The sequence below is a fragment of the Geotrypetes seraphini genome, chromosome 1, assembly GCF_902459505.1.
Source record: "Geotrypetes seraphini chromosome 1, aGeoSer1.1, whole genome shotgun sequence".
Lineage (NCBI taxonomy): Eukaryota > Metazoa > Chordata > Amphibia > Gymnophiona > Dermophiidae > Geotrypetes > Geotrypetes seraphini.
The window spans coordinates 83,297,567-83,316,859 of NC_047084.1; the positions used below are offsets into that span (position 1 = coordinate 83,297,567).

Here is a 19,293-nt window from a genome sequence, read left to right on the forward strand (position 1 = left end):
CAAACCACCTCCAGAATCCCCTAGACCCACTTATCTACCACCCCAATAGCCCTTATGGCTGCAGGAGCCACTTATATGTCAGTAAAAAAGGATTTTGGTGGTGTATAGGGCAGTGCACATGTTTCAGTATCAATGCAGTGATTACAGGGGCTTATGGACATGGGTCCTCCTCTCTATGGGTCCCTAACTCACCCCCAAGATGACTTAAACTGCCTCTGGGCTGGACGACTAGGCTTTCCTATGCCAGCCAGGTGATGATGGTCTGGAGGCTGAAATTTAAAGTTGTGAATAAAATTTTAATGGGGGTTGGGGGGGTTGGTGATCACAGGGGTAATGTGTGGGGGTCTGTGTTATGTGTTTTCAGTGCTTATCTGGTGAGTTTAGGTGGGTTTTTGTGACTTAAACCATGTTTTACATGGTCTAAGTCACAACGTCCAAGTTCTGTCTAGGCTCTTTTGTTAAACTTTCGGATATACATGCTGTACGACTAAGTCTAGGCCGGCCCACGTCCCGCCAAACTCCCGCCCTCGACACGCCTAGGTTGCATAAAGAAAACAGAATATTAGTAGATGCATGGAAAACATTAAGATATGTAAGTAGTTTAACACCTATTCCAATTCACAAATCAACAAATCAAACTATATGGCTAAACTCCAAGATTCAAATTGGCGGATTTAAAATCATCTGGAAGTATTGGATGATTGCAGGAATACATATATTAGAAGATGTTATTTCTAACAGTAAGCTGCTTGATTTTTCACAGTTGCAACATAAATATGGCCTCAATAAATCACAAAGTTTAAGATGGATGCAACTGAAGCAGGCCATTCAGGTGGGGTTCCCTGAATGGAAAAATCTTAATAATAGATATAGTTTGGAGTTCTTATGCTTTTACGTGGACTTCCTGGGACATCAGGCCGCCCAGTGGTATAAATCAATAGCAGGATTTATTAAGAAGAAACCAAAGACTGGTTTGAGGGACATTTGGAGCATTGAGATTAAACATCAAATTACTGCGTCTCAATGGCCACGAATTTGGACTTGGAAAATGAGATGTACAGTGTCTGCATCTATGAGACAAACTTGTTTTTTTTTGTTGCATAGAGCATTATGGACCTCTGTTCGGATACAAAAGTTGGATAGCTCTAAGTCTAATAGATGTTGGCATTGTCATCTCGAAGCAGGGACTTTAGATCGTTTATTATTCTATTGTCTATTTATTATGGCTTTTTGGAAATCAATTTGGGGCCAAATTAATTATTTCTTAGAAAACCTGGTGACATTGACCTATGATACTATATTATTTGGCATGTCAATGAGGGCAAAGAATCAGATATCTTCGAATAATAATAAGCTTTTGCTTATAATGACAGGAGTTGCCATACGACAAATTACTTATAATTGGAAGAACTGGAGTAGACTGAATTATAATTTTTGGTGGAACTCATTGTGTCATATATATATATATATAATGGAAAGAGCAATAGCTACACAGCAGGGGTATTTAAGGAAATTTCAAGATGTGTGGGAGCCGTTAACAAAATATTGCAATGAATAGATGCCATTTTTTCCCTTAAATTTATAAGTTCAATATTCAGGATGGGGGGTTAATTTTTAGTACATCATATAAAAAATTTTGTTATGAAAGGCTGGGAAGGGAAGGAGATAATATTAAATGATTTGTATTATTGCTGAATATTAAGTGATATATATAATGTTAAAATGTTTTAACTTACTGTCACACTTATCGTAAGTTTGAAAATGAAATAAGATTTATCAAAAAGAATATCTCAGATTTTTAGATTCGGTATCAAAACAGCTATGGTAGCAGACTGTTGCTTTTTAATGTGGGTTTTTGAAAATCCTGTCCTTAATCCCCCCATTGCCCCAGGTGCATTAAATAGATTGTAAACCTGCCGGGACAGACTGGGAAAAATGCTTGAGTACCTGAATAAATTTGTGTAAACCGTTCTAAGCTCCCCTGGGAGAACAGTATAGAAAATCAAATAAATAAACATAATTATAATTGTAATCTTTTATTTTCTGTGAACCGATCTTGAGCTTTTAGACTAAGATAGTATTGTTCAAATAGCAAGGGGGCGTGTTGGGACTAAGGAAGACCCAAAAACAGGGAGGGGCATAATCGAAAGGGACGTCTAAGTCTGTTCAGGTCCATTTCGCAAGTTGACCAAAGTTAAAGAGCCTAAGATACATTTTCGAAAGAGACGTCCAACTTTTTTTTACTTTCGAAAATTGTCTAATTATACGTCCTGCCGATCTGATCGTCCAAGCCGCTAAATCGTCCATCTTTATACCACATTTCCGTCCAACTTTCCGTCCAAGTCCAAAACGCCTAGAACAAGCCCTGTTGGACGTGGGAGGGGTCTGCAAAGTCACAACGTCCAAGTTCCGCCTAGGCTCTGTTGTTAAACTTTCGGTTATACAAGCTGTATGACTAAGTCTAAGCCGGCCCTCGTCCCGCCCAACTCCCACCCTCAACACGCCTCCCGAAACGCCCCGTTTAGCTTTGGATGTTGAGCGGCACTTAGAAGGCCTAGGTTGTTTAGAAATACGTCCAAAACCCAGTTTTATTATCGGCACTTGGACGTTTTTGAGAAATGTTCATCTAAGTGCTGACTTAGGCCGGTTTTTGGACGTTTTTCTCTTTCGATTATGAGCCCCTTGATATCCAACAGCAATATTCAAACAGGAAGAGAGGTCCAAGTCTTAGATTTAGGATGTCCTGTTAGACCTGTTTCAATCACATCCAGGATAAAAATAAATAAAGTGCTCTGATTGATCAGTTGACTATTGCGAGGATTAAGGCATGGTCCCTCAGTAACTACCCAGTGGTTGCTGCCCCTTCTCCCCTGAAATGAAGTTGGAAAGGAATATCAGGTTCTATAGCAATCTCAGGTATTATAGGCATTCTGACCAAAAAGCAGGAAGCAAATGTAAGGAACAGCCTAGTGGTTAGCACAATCGACCTTAATCCAAGGGATACCAGTTTAAATTCCACTTTAACGCATCTTTTTTTAAATTGTGAGTCCTCCAGAAACATAAATATAATAATAATAATAATAAAAACAACTTTATTTTGTATACCGCAGTACCACAACAGTTCATAGCGGTTTACAGAGAAAGAGACACACCTACATTTTGTGTCACATGGACGAGTGTTACATGTGTTCTATAACAAGAAAGTTGACCCTGATCCCTCCACAAAGGGGATGCAACCAGAAACAAAAAACTTTTGGAGAGCTGATGTCCAAGATGAAGGCTTTATTAGAGCAAATAGATAATCCACATTAAAATGTCTAGGGCCTAAACCACTGGAAACATATGTTGCCAACACGGTCTGTGTTTCGACACCACTGTCTTCCTCAGGGGTCCCCATAGGTCCTATAAGCAGGCTTGTGGATTAAATAATAAAAACGATAACTCCTGCACTGGTGAGATGCACTCAGTAGCGAAAGTGTGTTCTCAACTCGTGTTTCTCAACTCGATCCTGGATTATACCCTTGCCAGTCAAGTTTTCAGGATATCCACACTGAATTTGCATAAACTTGATTTGCACACACTGCCTCCATTATATGCAAATTTCTTTCATGCATATTCATTGTGAATATCTTGAAAACCAGACTGGCAAGGGGGTACTCCAGGACCGAGTTGAGAAACATCGCTATAAACCATGCTTAACTCCAGATGCAGTTTACTGAATAGTGCTAAGTGTGGATTTTTTTTTTTTTTTGTGCCAATCTTTTAAGCAACATAGATAGAATTTGGGCCCATTGGTGTAATCCTGCCCTATTTGGTATGGGGAGTGTCTGACTACTAAACTGATGTTTGCTTTAGGCTCAGAAATATGTTCAGTTTTATGTGGAAATAGTTATTGACAGAGAATTTCTTTGCCAAAATGAAAGGCTGGTGGGGGACACATTGAAAAAGAAAGCATTCATTTTTATTGCTTTATAAAGTAGTGTGACTGGTGTGTTCCTCCACTTGAAGCTCAGCTTTTGAGAACTAGCTGCAAATATATTAAATTTGTCCAACAAAAACATATCATTACAACATGTTTGTTGACCTTTTATTTCAGCATATTTGATTTATTTAACCGACGGTGAAAGAGTATAAAACACCAGATATGTGGCGATAGAGATGTAATGTAATAGAAGGAAGAAAATAGAGTTTCTACTGCATCCACTTTCTGAAAACCAAATTTATCTGATAACTAGAGTTGTTACCTCCATAATAGAAAGTTGCTTTTTCAGTCTAGGCAGAGACAAATTTCCTTCGACTGTTAACAGAAATGTAATCTACTGGCTGTTTAAGAAATTGTTCGTTTTATTTTAAGTCATGTCTGTACAAAGAAATTTGAAGCATTTAGGACAATCTTCCCCCTGCCTAGAGGGGAAGCGACGACAAATGGGACAAAGTTGGTCTCGAAGGGGGGGAGGGAAGGAGGGAAGGGAGTGGAACGAGATAGGGAAAGAATCTAATCAGTGGGGAGCACAAGAGGTGGGGAGAAGAGGTGAGCACAAGAGGTGGGGAGAAACAGACCTGGCAGGAAGGAGCGGAGCAAAGGCAGCAGACCAACCTTTTTCACCTGGGACGAGCTGAGAATGTGGGATTCCTTCTTTGATAACTTCAATGAACTAGCATTCTGACAGGGACCTACTGAGATAGTGGAGGCTCTGCAGTTGCATACCGATGCAGCCAGGGGGGAAGGCATGGGGACCTATTTCCAAGAGGCGGCCTAGTGTATGGGTTCGGGAAGGTGTGAGAAGGAACATCATATTTCTGGAATTGTTTCCCATTATGGCTGCTTTGCACATATGGGGGCGCCAGGATAGCCGACAAGTCTATTCTGTTCAGATCTGACAGTGCAGCGGTTGTAGAAGCCATAAACAGATTGTCAACTAACTCCCTCCCTACAAAAAAGTCTCCTCAGGGAAATTGTGTCGCTTTGCCTACTGCATTACATTGCTGTCAGAGCACAGCATATCGCTGGTGCCAAAAACAACATTGCTGATTCTCTTTCTCATTTCAAAATGGCCATGTTCCGAGCGCTGGACCCTGCCACAGATACGAAGCCAGTCCCAGAGATAGTATGGAGCTTTGGTCCCCCAGGTATGGAACTTGATGTTGGATTCCCTCGTAAAGCCAATTAGGAGGATATATATTCAGCTATTAACAAACTATAGGCAGGTTGTGACTGAAGGGGTGGAGAGGTCAATTTCAAGGTCTCATCCATTGTGCAGTTCATCCTACACTGCGGACAGAATGGAGTAAAGAGGAGCAGAGTGGCAGCCACTCTATCAAGTATCAGTTTCTTCATAGAGGCTCTGTGCTTTGCAAACCCTACCAAGTGTTTTGTCACAAGACATATGATGAAAGGTTGGGAATGTCTACAAGTGCCCCCGCCTGACACGCGACTCCCTATTATATTGAATCATCCCCTGATGCTGTTGAACACTTTGGCCTCTGTGTGCCACGATGTGTACTAGGTCCTGTTATTCAAGTCTGCCTTTTCACTGGACTTCCATGGTGCCTTGTGGGTAAGCAAGCTGTCCCCTAATTCCAGGCATCCTAGTGCCAAGGGAGGTCTTACTGTGTTCAGGGGAAGCTCCTTGGAGATCATAATACAGAGATATAAGACAGACCAATTAGCTAGGGGTGCATCACTTACTTTAAATGTATGTAATGAGGTACTCACATGTCCTGTTGCTAATTTTCAGACCTACATGGTGCGCAGGCCCTCCGACCCCACATATCTATTAGTCCACAAAGATAGTTCCCCACTTAACCGGTTCCAATTTGCCAGAGTCCTACAACTATGCTTGGGCAAGCTAGGGGCAGCCATGACTGCAGCAGCACAGGGAATCCAATGCATATAGGTGGTACATCAGGCTTGATCACGTCTTAAACCCCCCTGCATATTTATTTTAAAAATTTATATTCCGCGGATTGCAACAAAACATCCATAATAAAATGACAGCAACATAATCGCTGTGTTCCAAGTGCCCTAGGGAGCCAGAGATAGATTTGGATATGCGGACACTCATTCATACCCTGGGCACAGAGAAGAGCACACGCAAGACCCATGGGTGAAAACCTAGGATTGCCCATATCAGAGATAGCTGTAACATGGTTGGGAATGAGGGGGATGATGTGGAACCAATTAATGTCTTCCATCTTGTGGGCACACAAGAATCTTTCTCCCCCGTAGGCCCTCATTATACACTTAGGTGGCAACGATCGCACTTCCACAAACAGTGCGCTGTTGACAAAAAAAAAAAGAACTTAAGAATAGCCTTACTGGGTCAGACCAATGGTTCTTCTAACCAAGTATCCCATCTTCACAATTACGTGGCAAAATCCCAAAATAGTAGCAGAAATATTGCCTTGCTCTGGCCAGTATGCTTCACCATACCACACTGGTTTGGTTTCACATCATTCCCAGGTTGGCATGGAAAGGTGCAAGATCTCACCAAGCAGTGGAAAGAACCATGAAAAAGATAAGCAAGTGGATGTACAAGTTCATGACAAAAATAAAGGGTATGTCCCTCAAGCATGAGTTACTGGAGGATAGTTGCCCAGGCATGTACCGACCCAATGGGGTTCACCTGTCGGGCATTGGTTTAGACATATTCATTAGTACACTGCAGGATTTCATCGAGGCCATCTTGATGGCAAGGGGCCACAGCCATAAGCCTTGCAGGACACCTGGGATAAGCAAAGTTTCGTTATCCCAGGCACTGGCGGGCATCGCGATTAGGTCACACACACAGCATCTGACTAAGAGGAAACACATTGTTACATTTGTGGATAGCAAAAGAAAGTGGCAGCGTATAGCATTGAAGAAGCAGGTGATGTGAACACCCAAGGAAACATGTCTCCCTGCTTGGACGGCAGGGAGGCCACTGGGCGTTGACGTGGGCAACTGACAGTTGAATGGACCCATCCTTGAACGGGATGGGGAGAGATGGGGGCAGCCGGATATGCTATGCATTCCGCGGACAAGTTGACCGTTATATGAAAATGTGCAGGAATAGGAATGGTGTGCAATTGCTCATGGTTAATGGTTTTTGAAATGCTTATTCTCTAACCAAAATGTAGGAGGGAGGTTTTGGAACTGCTGTTCTCATATTCAACTCTGAACAGGGGCATTTCTGCTTCGCCTCAAAGGCTATGTCAGGGGAAAAGTTACCAGTATTTTTGCTCTAAACTAGAGAGTTGCGCAGGGACAGAAATCCCATCCATCCCCGCCAGGATCTTCTCCGTCCCCACCCGTCCCCGTCAGGATCCTCTCCGTCCCCACCCATCCCCACAAGGAATTACCTCCATCCCCGCCCGTCCCCATAAAAAGCAGCAATTATTCTGACAGGATCATCAATTCCACAGTTTCTTTTGTGTTTGCGCTGCTGTTTTCTTTGTGGAATCTTTTTGGTGGAACCCTTTTTTTGTTTTCTGTTCAGGTAATTAACTTATAAACTTTTAATAAGGCTGACATATCCCTTATATTATATGGACGAACCCTGCTTCCAAAGCCTTCAATCCCCGTGGGAGTCCCATTGGCTAGAAGGGGGTCCCCGTGGGAGTCCCGTGGGTTAGGGGGATTCCCGCGGGACCCGCGGGATTCCCGTGATCCCCATTCCCGTGCAGACCTCTACTCTAAACCGGCACACCGGCCTATTTTTCTCCACTTTTTGTGTTTGTATGTAACGTCCATTGTTCTAATATTCTGAGTGAATATTCCAGCAATACTTCAATAGCAGTATGTTTATTTAGTGTAATATTAGTGAGATATTTAAAACACCTGCGTCCATAAGAACATAGTGGGACCACACAGTACAATTTAGGGAAAATCTTCCAGAACCACACATAAAAAAAACAACCCAACAAAAATTAAATCAGGATCTATAACAAGCAGTAAAGCAAGCTATTTTTAGTATGTCTCTTAGGGCTCCTTTTAATAAGGTGCGCTAGTGTTTTAAGCGTACGCACAAGATTAGCATGCGTTAGCCGAAAAATTACCGACTGCTTAAAAGGAGGCGGTAGCGGCTAGCGTGCGTTAAAACCGCTTGCGCGCCTTTGTAAAAGGAACCCCTAGTCTCAAGAATCCAAATTTGATATTTCTCCTACCTTGCTTACTAGTTAACAGTCCTTGGTAAACACAGCCCCCCACTATGATTATATTGACAACAGTAACAAGATCTTGGCAGAGGCATGCAGTACTCACAAGGATTGCTTGGCTGGGAGTCCATTGGGATCATGAGTTTGGTACGTGTGGCTCTGCGGGCAGCCAGAGAGCGCTCTAATGTAGACATACTACTCCCAGCCTCTTCTGTGTCTGGACCTATAGAAACACAGACATATATATTAGACATATACTGACTAATTCAAATTGAAATTAACCCAGCCAGATCCTGGTATAATTTGATTCTGCTTGAAAGTTGGGAATTACGTTGAGATCCAGGACAAAATTGTGTTACATTTGTTTGCAGCCAAGCTCCAGAAATCTGCTGAATGTTGGCATGAACTAGGCCAACATGCCATGTTTATAATAAATCAATAAGTTCTCAAAGTAATTTAGAAACATAGAAACATGAAGGCAGATAAAGGCCAAATGGCCCATCTAGTCTGCCCATCCGCAGTAACCAAGAGATCCCACATGCCTATCCCAGGCCCTCTTGAATCCAGACACAGTCTCTGTTTCCACCACCTCTTCCAGGAGACTATTCCACCATTTCCGTAAAAAAGTATTTCCTCAGATTACTCCGGAGCCTATCACCTCTTAACTTCATCCTATGCCCTCTCATTGCAGAGTTTCCTTTCAAATGAAAGAGACTCGACTCATGCACATTTATATTACATAGGTATTTAAACGTCTCTATCTTATGTCCCCTCTTCTGCCTTTCCTCCAAAGTATATAGATTGAGATTTTTAAGTCTGTCCCCATACACCTTATCACGAAGACCACACACCATTTTAGCAGCCTTCCTCTGCACCGGCTCTGCACCTAGATTAGCATATCCCTAGCCCATAATTGAAGACAACATAGAAAGGAAAGACTCACCTCCCCCATTTCACTTCAGACTTAAAAGGAAGCTATTGGTAATTTTCACACAAAAAATTTGAGATGATATTCAATGCAATGTAGTCGACCACTGACCACATAAATGGGATCAAAGCCTGTCCTATTTTTACGAGCTGTAACCCATGGTCACTTAAATGCTGAATACTGAACGAATATGTGTTAACTGGTTTGAAAAGAACCTGATATTCAAAGCTGCACAGGGCCCGGCTTTGAATATCCAAGAATAATGCCATCAGTGGTGATCAAAACGCTCACAGCCTGATGGCTGAAGTTTGACCCCATTAATTTTAAGTAGGAGAATAAAGAAGGCTACAACTAAGAAATAAAAATCACTATTTTAATTGGATACTCTTTGTATAAGTGTTTTTTTAATACTCTTGACTTCTAATTCACAGATTTGGATAGAATTTTATTGCAGTCAGTTTTCTCTTTTGATATGTTTGTTGTAGTCTTAATCCCTTCCCAGCTGCCTGAAAGAGGAGGTTAGGAATTGAAGTCACTGATCTGTGGAGGTAGGGCTAAGCCACACGTGAGCTCTACTGACCAGAGCAACCTTACTCAAGTGAAAACAGCCTTCTGTTTCTTAATCTAGCCCCTCCCCCAGCTGAACATTAGCTCTCTCTGGCCACAAGGGGGAAGATGCTGGAGAGGAGCTAGGGCTTATGTGGGTGCTATCGATATTCAGCCAGGACCTGCATAAGATAAGCAGGGAAGTTTAATATTGGGCCAGGGCCCATATAAGTTTTTTTTACTCTTTTAATATAACCCCTCCCCCCTCTACGGAGCCCCCGATCCCCCTCCCCCCAGCTCACTTTACACCCTCTCCCTCTTGCCAGTCCCACCACCACCTAGGCCACGCAGAGGAATAAACCGTAGAACAGTCTGGCTGTTTTCACTTGAGGCCCTGAGGCAATGGCACTTTTGCCACGAAATGATCGTCGGCCATTTTCCAGCTTGTGAAACTGTTTGGATTGGTTGTTCACAGAAAGAGCTATCTTTTGATAAGTTTGATTGGTTGTTTTCCTTAAAGGTTTTTCCCTTGCTGCACTTACATTCACGAAAGATTTTTCAGCCTATGATGTGTGGGTGGAAGAGTGTGGGATCACCTCTCCAACAATCTGAGGCTTTTTCTTTCGCTTGTAAAATTGCATTAGTGCACAGCTGGTGCTGTATTAATGGAGTGATTCTGCTTCTGTTTTTTTCTATTTTCCCTCCATTCCCCATTTTAATATTTTCTTGTGGAAAACATTCATTTTTTAAGGCGCATTAATGAACTAAATGAACCCTGACAAATGCACATCCCTAACATAAGAATTGCCATACTGGGACAGACCAAAAGTTCATCCAGCTCAGTATCCTGTTTCCAACAGTGGCCAACCAAGGTCCCAAGTACCTAGCTAGATCCCAAGTAGCAAAACAGATTCTATGCTGCTTATCCTAGGAATAAGCAGTGGCTTTCCCCAAGCCATCTCAATAATGGCCTGTGGACTTCTCTTTTAGGAAATTATCCAAACCTTTCTAAAACCCCGCTAAGCTAACTGATTTCACCACATTCTCCAGCAACAAATTCCAGAGTTTAATTACACATTGTGTGAAGAAATATTTTAGAAACATAGAAAAATGACGGCAGAAAAGGGCCACGGCCCATCTAGTCTGCTCACACTAATGACCCACCCCCTAACTACCTCCCCTCCATGAAGAGATCCTACATGCCAATCCCATCTTTTCTTAAAATCTGGCATGCTGCTGGCCTCAATTACCTGTTGTGGAAGATTATTCCAGCGATCAACCACCCTTTCAGTGAAGAAATATTTTCTGGTGTCGTCATGAAATTTCCCACTCCTGATTTTCAACGGATGCCCTCTTGTTGCCGTGGGTCCTTTAAGAAAAAAGAGATCTTCCTCCACCTCAATACGGTCCGTGACATATTTGAACATCTCGATCATGTCTCCCCTCTCTCTGCGTTCCTCGAGTGAGTATAGCTGCAGCTTACCCAGTCGTTCCTCATACGGGAGATCCTTGAGTCCTGAGACCATCCTGGTGGCCATTTGCTGAACCGACTCAACTCTCAGCACATCTTTTTGATAATGCGGCCTCCAGAATTGTACACAATATTCCAGATGGGGTCTCACCATGGATCTATACAACAGGATTATGAACTCGGGCTTATGGCTGACGAAACTTCTACGGATACAGCCTATGATTTGTCTAGCCCTGGATGAAGCTTTCTCCACTTGATTGGCAGTCTTCATGTCTTCGCTAATGATCACCCCCCAAGTCATGTTCTGCTACAGTCCTTGTTAGGATTTCACCATTTAGGGTGTAAGTCCTGCATGGATTTTTGTTGCCAAGGTGCATGACCTTGAATTTTTTGGCATTGAAACTTAGTTGCCAAGTCTTTGACCAATACTCGAGCAGGAGTAGGTCCTGCGCCATACTGTCGGGCATGGAGCTCTTATCGGGCACTGTGCTTTCGTCTACTATGTTGCTTAGTTTGGTGTCATCGGCGAATAATGTAATTTTACCTTGAAGCCCCTCAGCCAAGTCTCTTACGAAGATGTTAAACAGGATCGGGCCCAAGACCGAGCCCTGCAGCACTCCGCTTATCACCTCCGTCATATCAGAGAGGGTACCGTTTACCACTACCCTCTGAAGTCTACCTCTAAGCCAGTCCCTAACCCATGCGGTTAATGTTTCACCCAATCCCATCGAGTCCATCTTGCTTAATAACCTGCGGTGCAGGACGCTATCAAACGCTTCTCTGGTTTGTTTTAAATTAACTTAGTAGCTTCATCGCATGTCCCCTAGTCCTAGTATTTATTGGACAGATTGAACAAGCAATTCACATCTACCCTTTCCACTCCATTCAGTATTTTATAGACCTCTATCATATCACCCTTGAGCCATCTCTTTAAGCTGAAGAGCTCTAGGCGTTTTAGCCTTTCCTCATAGGGAAGTTATCTCATCTCTTTTATCATTTTTGTTGGTCTTCTCTGTATCTTCTAATTCTGCGATATATTTTTGAGATATGGCGACCAGAACTGCACATAGTATTTGAGGTGGGGCCATACCATTATAACATTTTCATCTTTGCTTTCCTTTCCTTTACTGATAATTCCTAATATTCTAACAAGAATGTAAGAATTATTAAGGAATCATATAATCTACAAAATGTTAAAATTCAACTAGCAGAGAGTACAGAATGTCAACGTATTGAAAACAGCAGTACTAAAATAGTCAAATTTCTTAGCATATTAATTGCCTTTTTTATTTAGATCATATTCACAAATCCACTTTCTTTTTCCCCTCATCCCTTTTCTTGTATTTTCAAGCATCTAGAAATGAAAAGTTTGTACTTTTTATCTTTGTATTTGTTGTGCCGACTGTCCGTGCCATCTCTATGCAAAACAGTGAATCACTGTTGTAGCCTTGTTAGGATCTATACACCAGTATGCCAATTAATTTTAATTCATTGTGGAGAAGGTAACTAAGTAGGAGAAACTTTAAGATGCTTCAGGCTACTCTAAATGAAATAGACAATCTTTATTATTATTATTTTTTTTAGGGGCCTTCTACCAGACCGCAGTTCAATTTGCAGTTACCGTGGCTTAACGCTGGATGTTAGACTGAAAACCCACCTTTTTTTGACATAGCCTGCAATCCTTAACCCTACTCCCCACAGCCCATTGCTCACCACCCTAGCCAGTAGATTAACCATCCCCCCTAACTGTATTCCCCACCCTGGCATCCTGTTTGTCTGTCTTGTGTGTTTAGATCAGTATATCACAAACTATGTGCCGTGGCACACTAGTGTACCTCCTGAGGTCTGAGGTGTGCCATGAGAGGATGGAAAGGTGCTGGCACCGGCTGACTGCCTACAGGACCTGCCTCTCACGGCAAGAGGCACATCCTGGAGGCAGTCAGCCGGTGCCAGCGCTTCTCCTTCTCTACACATGTCTTCCCTGCCGGCACCCCTCAATGGTGGTTCAGGGCCTTCACGCACGTGTCATTGTCGATGTGATCGTCACGCATCACGTCGGTGCACTTCCGGATGCCTCAAGCTGTGGTCACTACGTTTACTGTGCCGCGGCTCGACAAAGCATGTGGGACACTGGTTTAGATTATAAGCTCTTTTGAGCAGGGACGGTCTCATTCGTGACTCTGTACAGCACTGTGTAAGTCTGATAGTGCTCTAGAAATAATTAATAGTAGTGCCGTGCTGTAGTGAAAGCAGCTATTGGAAGCGCTCCTACTATTTTTTATTGCATGTTGCGCATAAACACCATCAAAAACACCATCAAATGTTTAAGAATAGTTCAAAATGCTGCTGTCTGTCTCATCTTCGGCCTCAAAAAATATGACCACGCTAGCCCCTATTACACTAAACTCCACTGGCTGCCGGTGGAGGCAAGGATCATCTTCAAATTCGCCTGCCTTTGCTTCAAAACCCTAGCAGGCTCTTCTCCAATCTACCTATCTGAGCACCTTGAAATTGCTGGCCCCTCTCGTACACGAAACACCTACCTGTTCTCCTTTCCTTCCCTGAAAGGCTGCCTCTACAAGAAATTTCTCGACAGATCCCTTGTATTCCAAGCGGGCAAATGGAACAAATGCCTCACAGCACTCATCTCCAATTCCCCCCCTACCAAATGTTCAGGAAGTCAATCAAAACCTACCTTTTTGATAAATTCCTCTAACTTCTCCCCCCCTCTTCCTTGCCTCCTCCTCGGACCTTGACTTACCTCAGACTCTCGACTCCTCCAATCCTGTCAGTCACCAAATGGCTTAACAAAATGGATCACCCTATCCAACTAATCACCCCTTCTTCGTTACCTCCCTTAATAAATGCCTCTGCTCTGCTTTATCGAACTCCACAGTATATATCACCGCCGTATGTAACACTACTGTATGAACTCCGCTATATATATGCAACTTACAGCAAATGTAACTTCTCTGCAATTGTAACCGACCTGAAAAATAACTTCACCGTAAATGTAGCGTCGCCGAAAATGTAAATGTAGCTATGCCAAAAAAAAAAATGTGTAACTTCGCTGTAATGTACAGTCTCTTCATCTGTTAACCGCGTAGAACTTCCATGGTAATGCGGTATACAAAAATAAAGTTATTATTATTATTATTATTAAACATTCAGATTAATGCGTGGTAGCTGCTCCTATTTAACATGGAAGATCTTAGAGCCTCTTATTTAGGAGGTGGCAAGTGGCCCCCATGTTAATCCTGCATTACACAATTAACTCCAAATTCTCTACAAAACACTAAAAATTGTGTGTGCAATTTAACTGAATAATGAGCTAATTGGTGCCAATAATTAGCTCAACAAGCAATTATTGGTGTTAATTACAATCAATTAGAAGTTATGCAGCAAATTTAGGTGCAGGATCTGCGTCTACATTTTATACGCAGGTCAAGAAAGGGGGTACAGAAATTGACGGGTCATAGGCGGATTGGGGCATTACTTTTGGTCGTGGGCATAATTATAGAATACTGCCATCCACGCCTACATTTAGGCATAGACATGTGTGCCACGTTTTCCTTAGTGTAAATGGCCACGCCTAAATTTAGTCGCAGTTCTATAAACCACACCTAACATTAAGTGTGACTTATAGAATAGCACTTTTTTCAGGCCTGATTTTTTGGGGGTGCCAAATACAGAATTTAACTCTTTGAGTGTGAGAAACAAAGGACATTAACAGCTAAATGTTTTCCATTTCCAGGCTCAAGTTCTGACGCAAGAAGCATTTAATGTGCAATTTACCACATGCGTAACGAAAAGTGCCACAAAGCTTGAAGAAGTTATAGGGAAATACTTTTAAAACCAATTGGAGGAAATTTTTTTTCACTCAGAGAATAGTTAAGCTGTGGAACGCATTGCCAGAGGCTGTGGTAAGAGAAGATAGCATAGCTGGTTTTAAGAAAGGTTTGGACAAGTTCCTGGAGGAAAAGTCCATAGTCTGTTATTGAGAAAGACACGGTGGAAGCCACTGCTTGCCCTGGATTGGTAGCATGGAATATTGCTATACCTTGTGTTTTGGCCAGGTACTAGTGACCTGGATTGGCCATCGTGAGAACGGGCAAGTAGGGCTTGATGGACCATTGGTCTGACCCAGTAAGGCTATTTTTATGTTCTTAATATGGCTCTGCACCAACAGCTAACATAGCATAAACCAAGCATTGACATCCAAATTCTATAAATGGTGCCAAGAGGCGCTTTCATTGTAGGTGCCGCTCAGCACAGTTATCCATCAAAAAAATAAAAATAAAAAATGGCATTGTTTATAGAATCGTGCCTAGTGGTGTCTAAATAAGGGATCCCTAGACCTGCCCCTAGGCTCGCCTAGTTCCACCCATCCCCTCCCCATCCCCTCCCCACTCCACCCACCCACCCACCCCCCCCCCCCCCCCCCCCGCTGCCTGCTGGGTTTTGAAAAGCCTTCCGTACCCCCGGACATGGTCTCAAAAGAAGGACATGTCTGCGGAAATCCGGACGTCTGTTAACCCTATGCCTAAGTGAACTTATACATCCTAGACACAGGCGCCACTCCATTAGGTCAACTTTTTATTTCCCTAATTTGGTGGTGCCTATGTCGGAGGCCTAAGGACACCTAAGTCAATGATACTGATTCTCTGCCCATAACCACACCTACTTTTTAACGTAGGCATTGTTACACATCCAAAGGCACCTCCACTTAGGCGTCACTAGGTGTCCTAAGAGTTTGATGCTTAATTTGCATTTTTAGGCTGGGAGAGTGTGGCGCAGTGGTTAAAGCGACAGCCTAAGCACAGGGAAAAATGCTTGAGTACCTGAATAAATTCATGTAAACTATTCTGAGCTCCCCTGGGAGAACAGTATAGAGAAATAAATTGTGTAAAAGGTTTCAGCCTCTGCTAACCAGAGCTGGTATTGTGACATCACAATGCTTCATTCCACCAATGCCTAAGAGCCAACCTCATCAGTGATGTCACAATGGCTTGATTGCCCTTTACTTGGCTCACTGCTGCTCCATTTTGATTTCTAGAGTGGTGCAGTGGTTAAAGCTACAGCCTCAGCACCCTGAGGTTGTGGGTTCAAACCCACGCTGCTCCTTGTGACCCTGGGCAAGTCACTTAATCCCCTCATTGCCCCAGGTACATTAGATAGACTGTGAGCCCGCTGGGACAGAGAGAAAAATACTTGAGTACCTGAATAAATTCATGCAAACCATTCTGTGCTCCACTGGGAGAACGGTGTAGAAAATTGGATAAATAAAAAAAATGGTGTGGTCTATTAACCCGCTGATTAAGCCAATTAAAAATAATACGTTTGGCGCAGATCCCGAACTTAGGCTTCACTAGGCCATGATTAGGGCACCTAACAGCACCTAAATAGGGGGCCCTATTTATAGACGATGGCCGTAAGTGCTTAATTTGGTTTCGAAGGACCCCTTTGGTATTGAAATGATCTTCTTTCCTTTTTAGAATTGTTTCCTCCAACTCTTTGCTTTAATCCTAATCTTTCATTTTTAACATAAATAGATAAAAAAAATATATAATAGTTTTCCACAGGTACCTGAATGTGAGGCACTCTTGCTGCACAATTGAGTTTCTGACTGGTTATGGCTGACAGGGGTGATATCTTGGCAACTTTGTCTGGGTGAATCGGTTCCTGAAGGGTCAGAACCAGAGGGCTTCTCAATATTCTTCATTTCCATCTCTTCATGATGGATCCAAAGGTCTGGCGGCCTGAGGTCCTTTTGACTGCCTTTCCTTTTTCCGGCACTGTGTGTTGCCCGTTTTCTGTGGATAAAATGATAAAAAAACTAAAAAACAAATGCCCTTATATGCATAGTAATTAATAAACTAATGTCTCATTGCCTTACTGTCCCATATAACAAAAAAAAAAATCTGGCAGCTTGTGCTACAGATCTGTGGCAGTGGATGGGGAACAGAAATTTCCAGAGGTGTGGAAACCAAACATCTTGCGTCTCTACCATAACTGTCTGTTCATTCTTACAGTTGCACTAGTGTTCATTCCAAATGAAGCCATTACCAGTTCCTGCCATTTCAATAATATTTAAAACCATGTTCAGCATTACATTCTTTTTTTTTCCCACTGAAAATATTCTTTGAAAATGAATTCCTTTAGGATCTGGAAAATGCAGTGATAAGGCATTGCATAAAGCTATTCTTTGAAAACCAAATCCAATTTAACATACGAGATTGTGGTACTTTCCCATATATTGAAAAACGAACAGTGAAGAAGTCTCTGATATTCAGTGTCTTTTATTAATATATCGTGACTCGACACGTTCGTGTTTCGGCCCCTAATGGACCTGCCTCAGGAGTCTATTAGAGAATGATGGAAAGCCTGCTATCTTCCTAAGAATATCACAAATCACTCATTTAAAACATAAAAAATGGCTCTGAGAGCCAGCATAACGATTTTTAACGGAAAAGCTTGGCCCTGTATCTGAATGCAAGCTTTGGGAAGTAATCGTCTCCTGTTTTTCTGGGACTTTCCCATACATTATCACAAACATGACAAATTACATGGAGTTAGGATTACCAGATATATGTTCTCTAAATCACTGTTTTTCAACCTTTTTACACCTATGGACCGGCAGAAATAAAAGAATTATTCTGTGGACCGGCATTGGTCCGTGGACCAGCGATTGAAGAACACTGGGCTAAGTCGTGGGCCAGACCCTGCCCATCTCTACCTAATCTCCACCCCAGACTAATTGCACCTTGCACGTCCCGTGCCTCATCTGGAAGCCTTCCCTCTGAAGTTGCAATGTCAGAGCGAAGGCTTCTGGTTCAGGCGCAGGATGCCCTTAGGAGCCACTGCCCGTGGCTTTGTGCACTGAATCAGTTAGGAAGAGGGAGCAGGCTCGAAGATAATGCCGCATCGATCGCACCGTGGACCGGCGGTTGAAGAACTCTGTTTTGGGCCTGATGCACGTGCTGGTCCTGTGGACCGGCAGGAAATTTCTATGGACCAGTGGTTGAAGAACACTGCTCTAAATCATTGATTGAAGACAAAGTTTTATTTTATTTTTCTTTCCAGCTTATGATTTATCTTTAATCTTATCTATTGTTTTGCCTTTTGTCTTTGTTTTGTTCTATTTCTATCATTTAAATTTCTCCAGAATTCTACTGTTCAACGGCTCCCCCTTCTGCTTCTATTCCTTTCTCTCCTCTCTTCTACCTTCCAAAGTATTTAGATCAATGCTGTCTTGTTAAAATGTTTATTTTATTTTTATTTTTCCTCTAACTCTACTTTTCACTTCTCTATTACCCTCCAGGTACTTTAGTTAGATTGTGAGCCTTCGGGACAGTAAGGGAATTTTTCAAGTACCTTTCTTATTTCTAATCTTAATGTATATTTTCTGTAAACCGCTTAGAACCTAACGGATGTAGCGGTATATAAGAAATAAATTACATTACATTACATTACATCACATCATTGTGTTGCATACACGCATGCATGGATTTCCTACTGTCTGACGAGAGCAGGCACTGGAGGGCGGGGCTAGGGCGGGATTGTGGGAGGGTCTAGGGCGTAACGTGAATGGATGGAACTGGGTGGGCCTGGGGGTAGATTTAGGGGTTCGGATTTTACTAAAGTACAATCTGGTACCCCTACATGGAGTAACCTTACCTTCAATATACAGTATACAACACTATGTGCTGTAGTATTAAATAGTAGTAACAGAACAAATCTTTAACAAGAAAAAATTAAGTGGAGAAGAAAGTGCATGCATTATTGCTCAGATCGTTCCTTCTTGGTAGACTTTTTTTAAAAAATTCTTTAATGATTTTTCAAACTAAAAAATGCGCAATAAATGATTCACATATTTGCACATTACATAATACGCAACAAAACTTACAAATACTACTGCATAATGAAATTTCCCCCACCCTCCCAGCTAATAAACAAATATAATAAAACTTTCATGAAATTATTCATAAAATCCTTGAATCAATTCCAATTCTATTCCCTTCCTTTACCCCCCCAGGATGCATATGTTTACTTGACTATAAAATTAAATTAATTATTCCTCTTTACAGTATTTAGCTAATGGCTCCCAAACATCCATAAAATTCTTAAAACGTGTTGTATGGCCATGCAACATTCCATTTTATAAGTATAACACAGGGATTCCCACCAAAATGTGTAGTTCAACCTATCCCAG

General features: G+C 42.2%; 1 protein-coding gene across 3 annotated transcripts in view; it reads right to left on the bottom strand.

Moving 5' to 3' along the window:
* DCC (DCC netrin 1 receptor) overlaps window positions 1-19,293 on the bottom strand; it is a 906,493-nt gene that overhangs the window by 106,322 nt on the left and 780,878 nt on the right. For all 3 annotated transcript variants that reach the window (XM_033934276.1, XM_033934287.1, XM_033934268.1), the window contains 2 exons: window positions 16,668-16,894; window positions 8,243-8,359 (listed from right to left, as the gene is read on the bottom strand). In XM_033934276.1, the coding sequence (XP_033790167.1) occupies window positions 8,243-8,359; window positions 16,668-16,894 (344 nt within the window). The remainder of the gene's footprint in view (window positions 1-8,242; window positions 8,360-16,667; window positions 16,895-19,293) is intronic.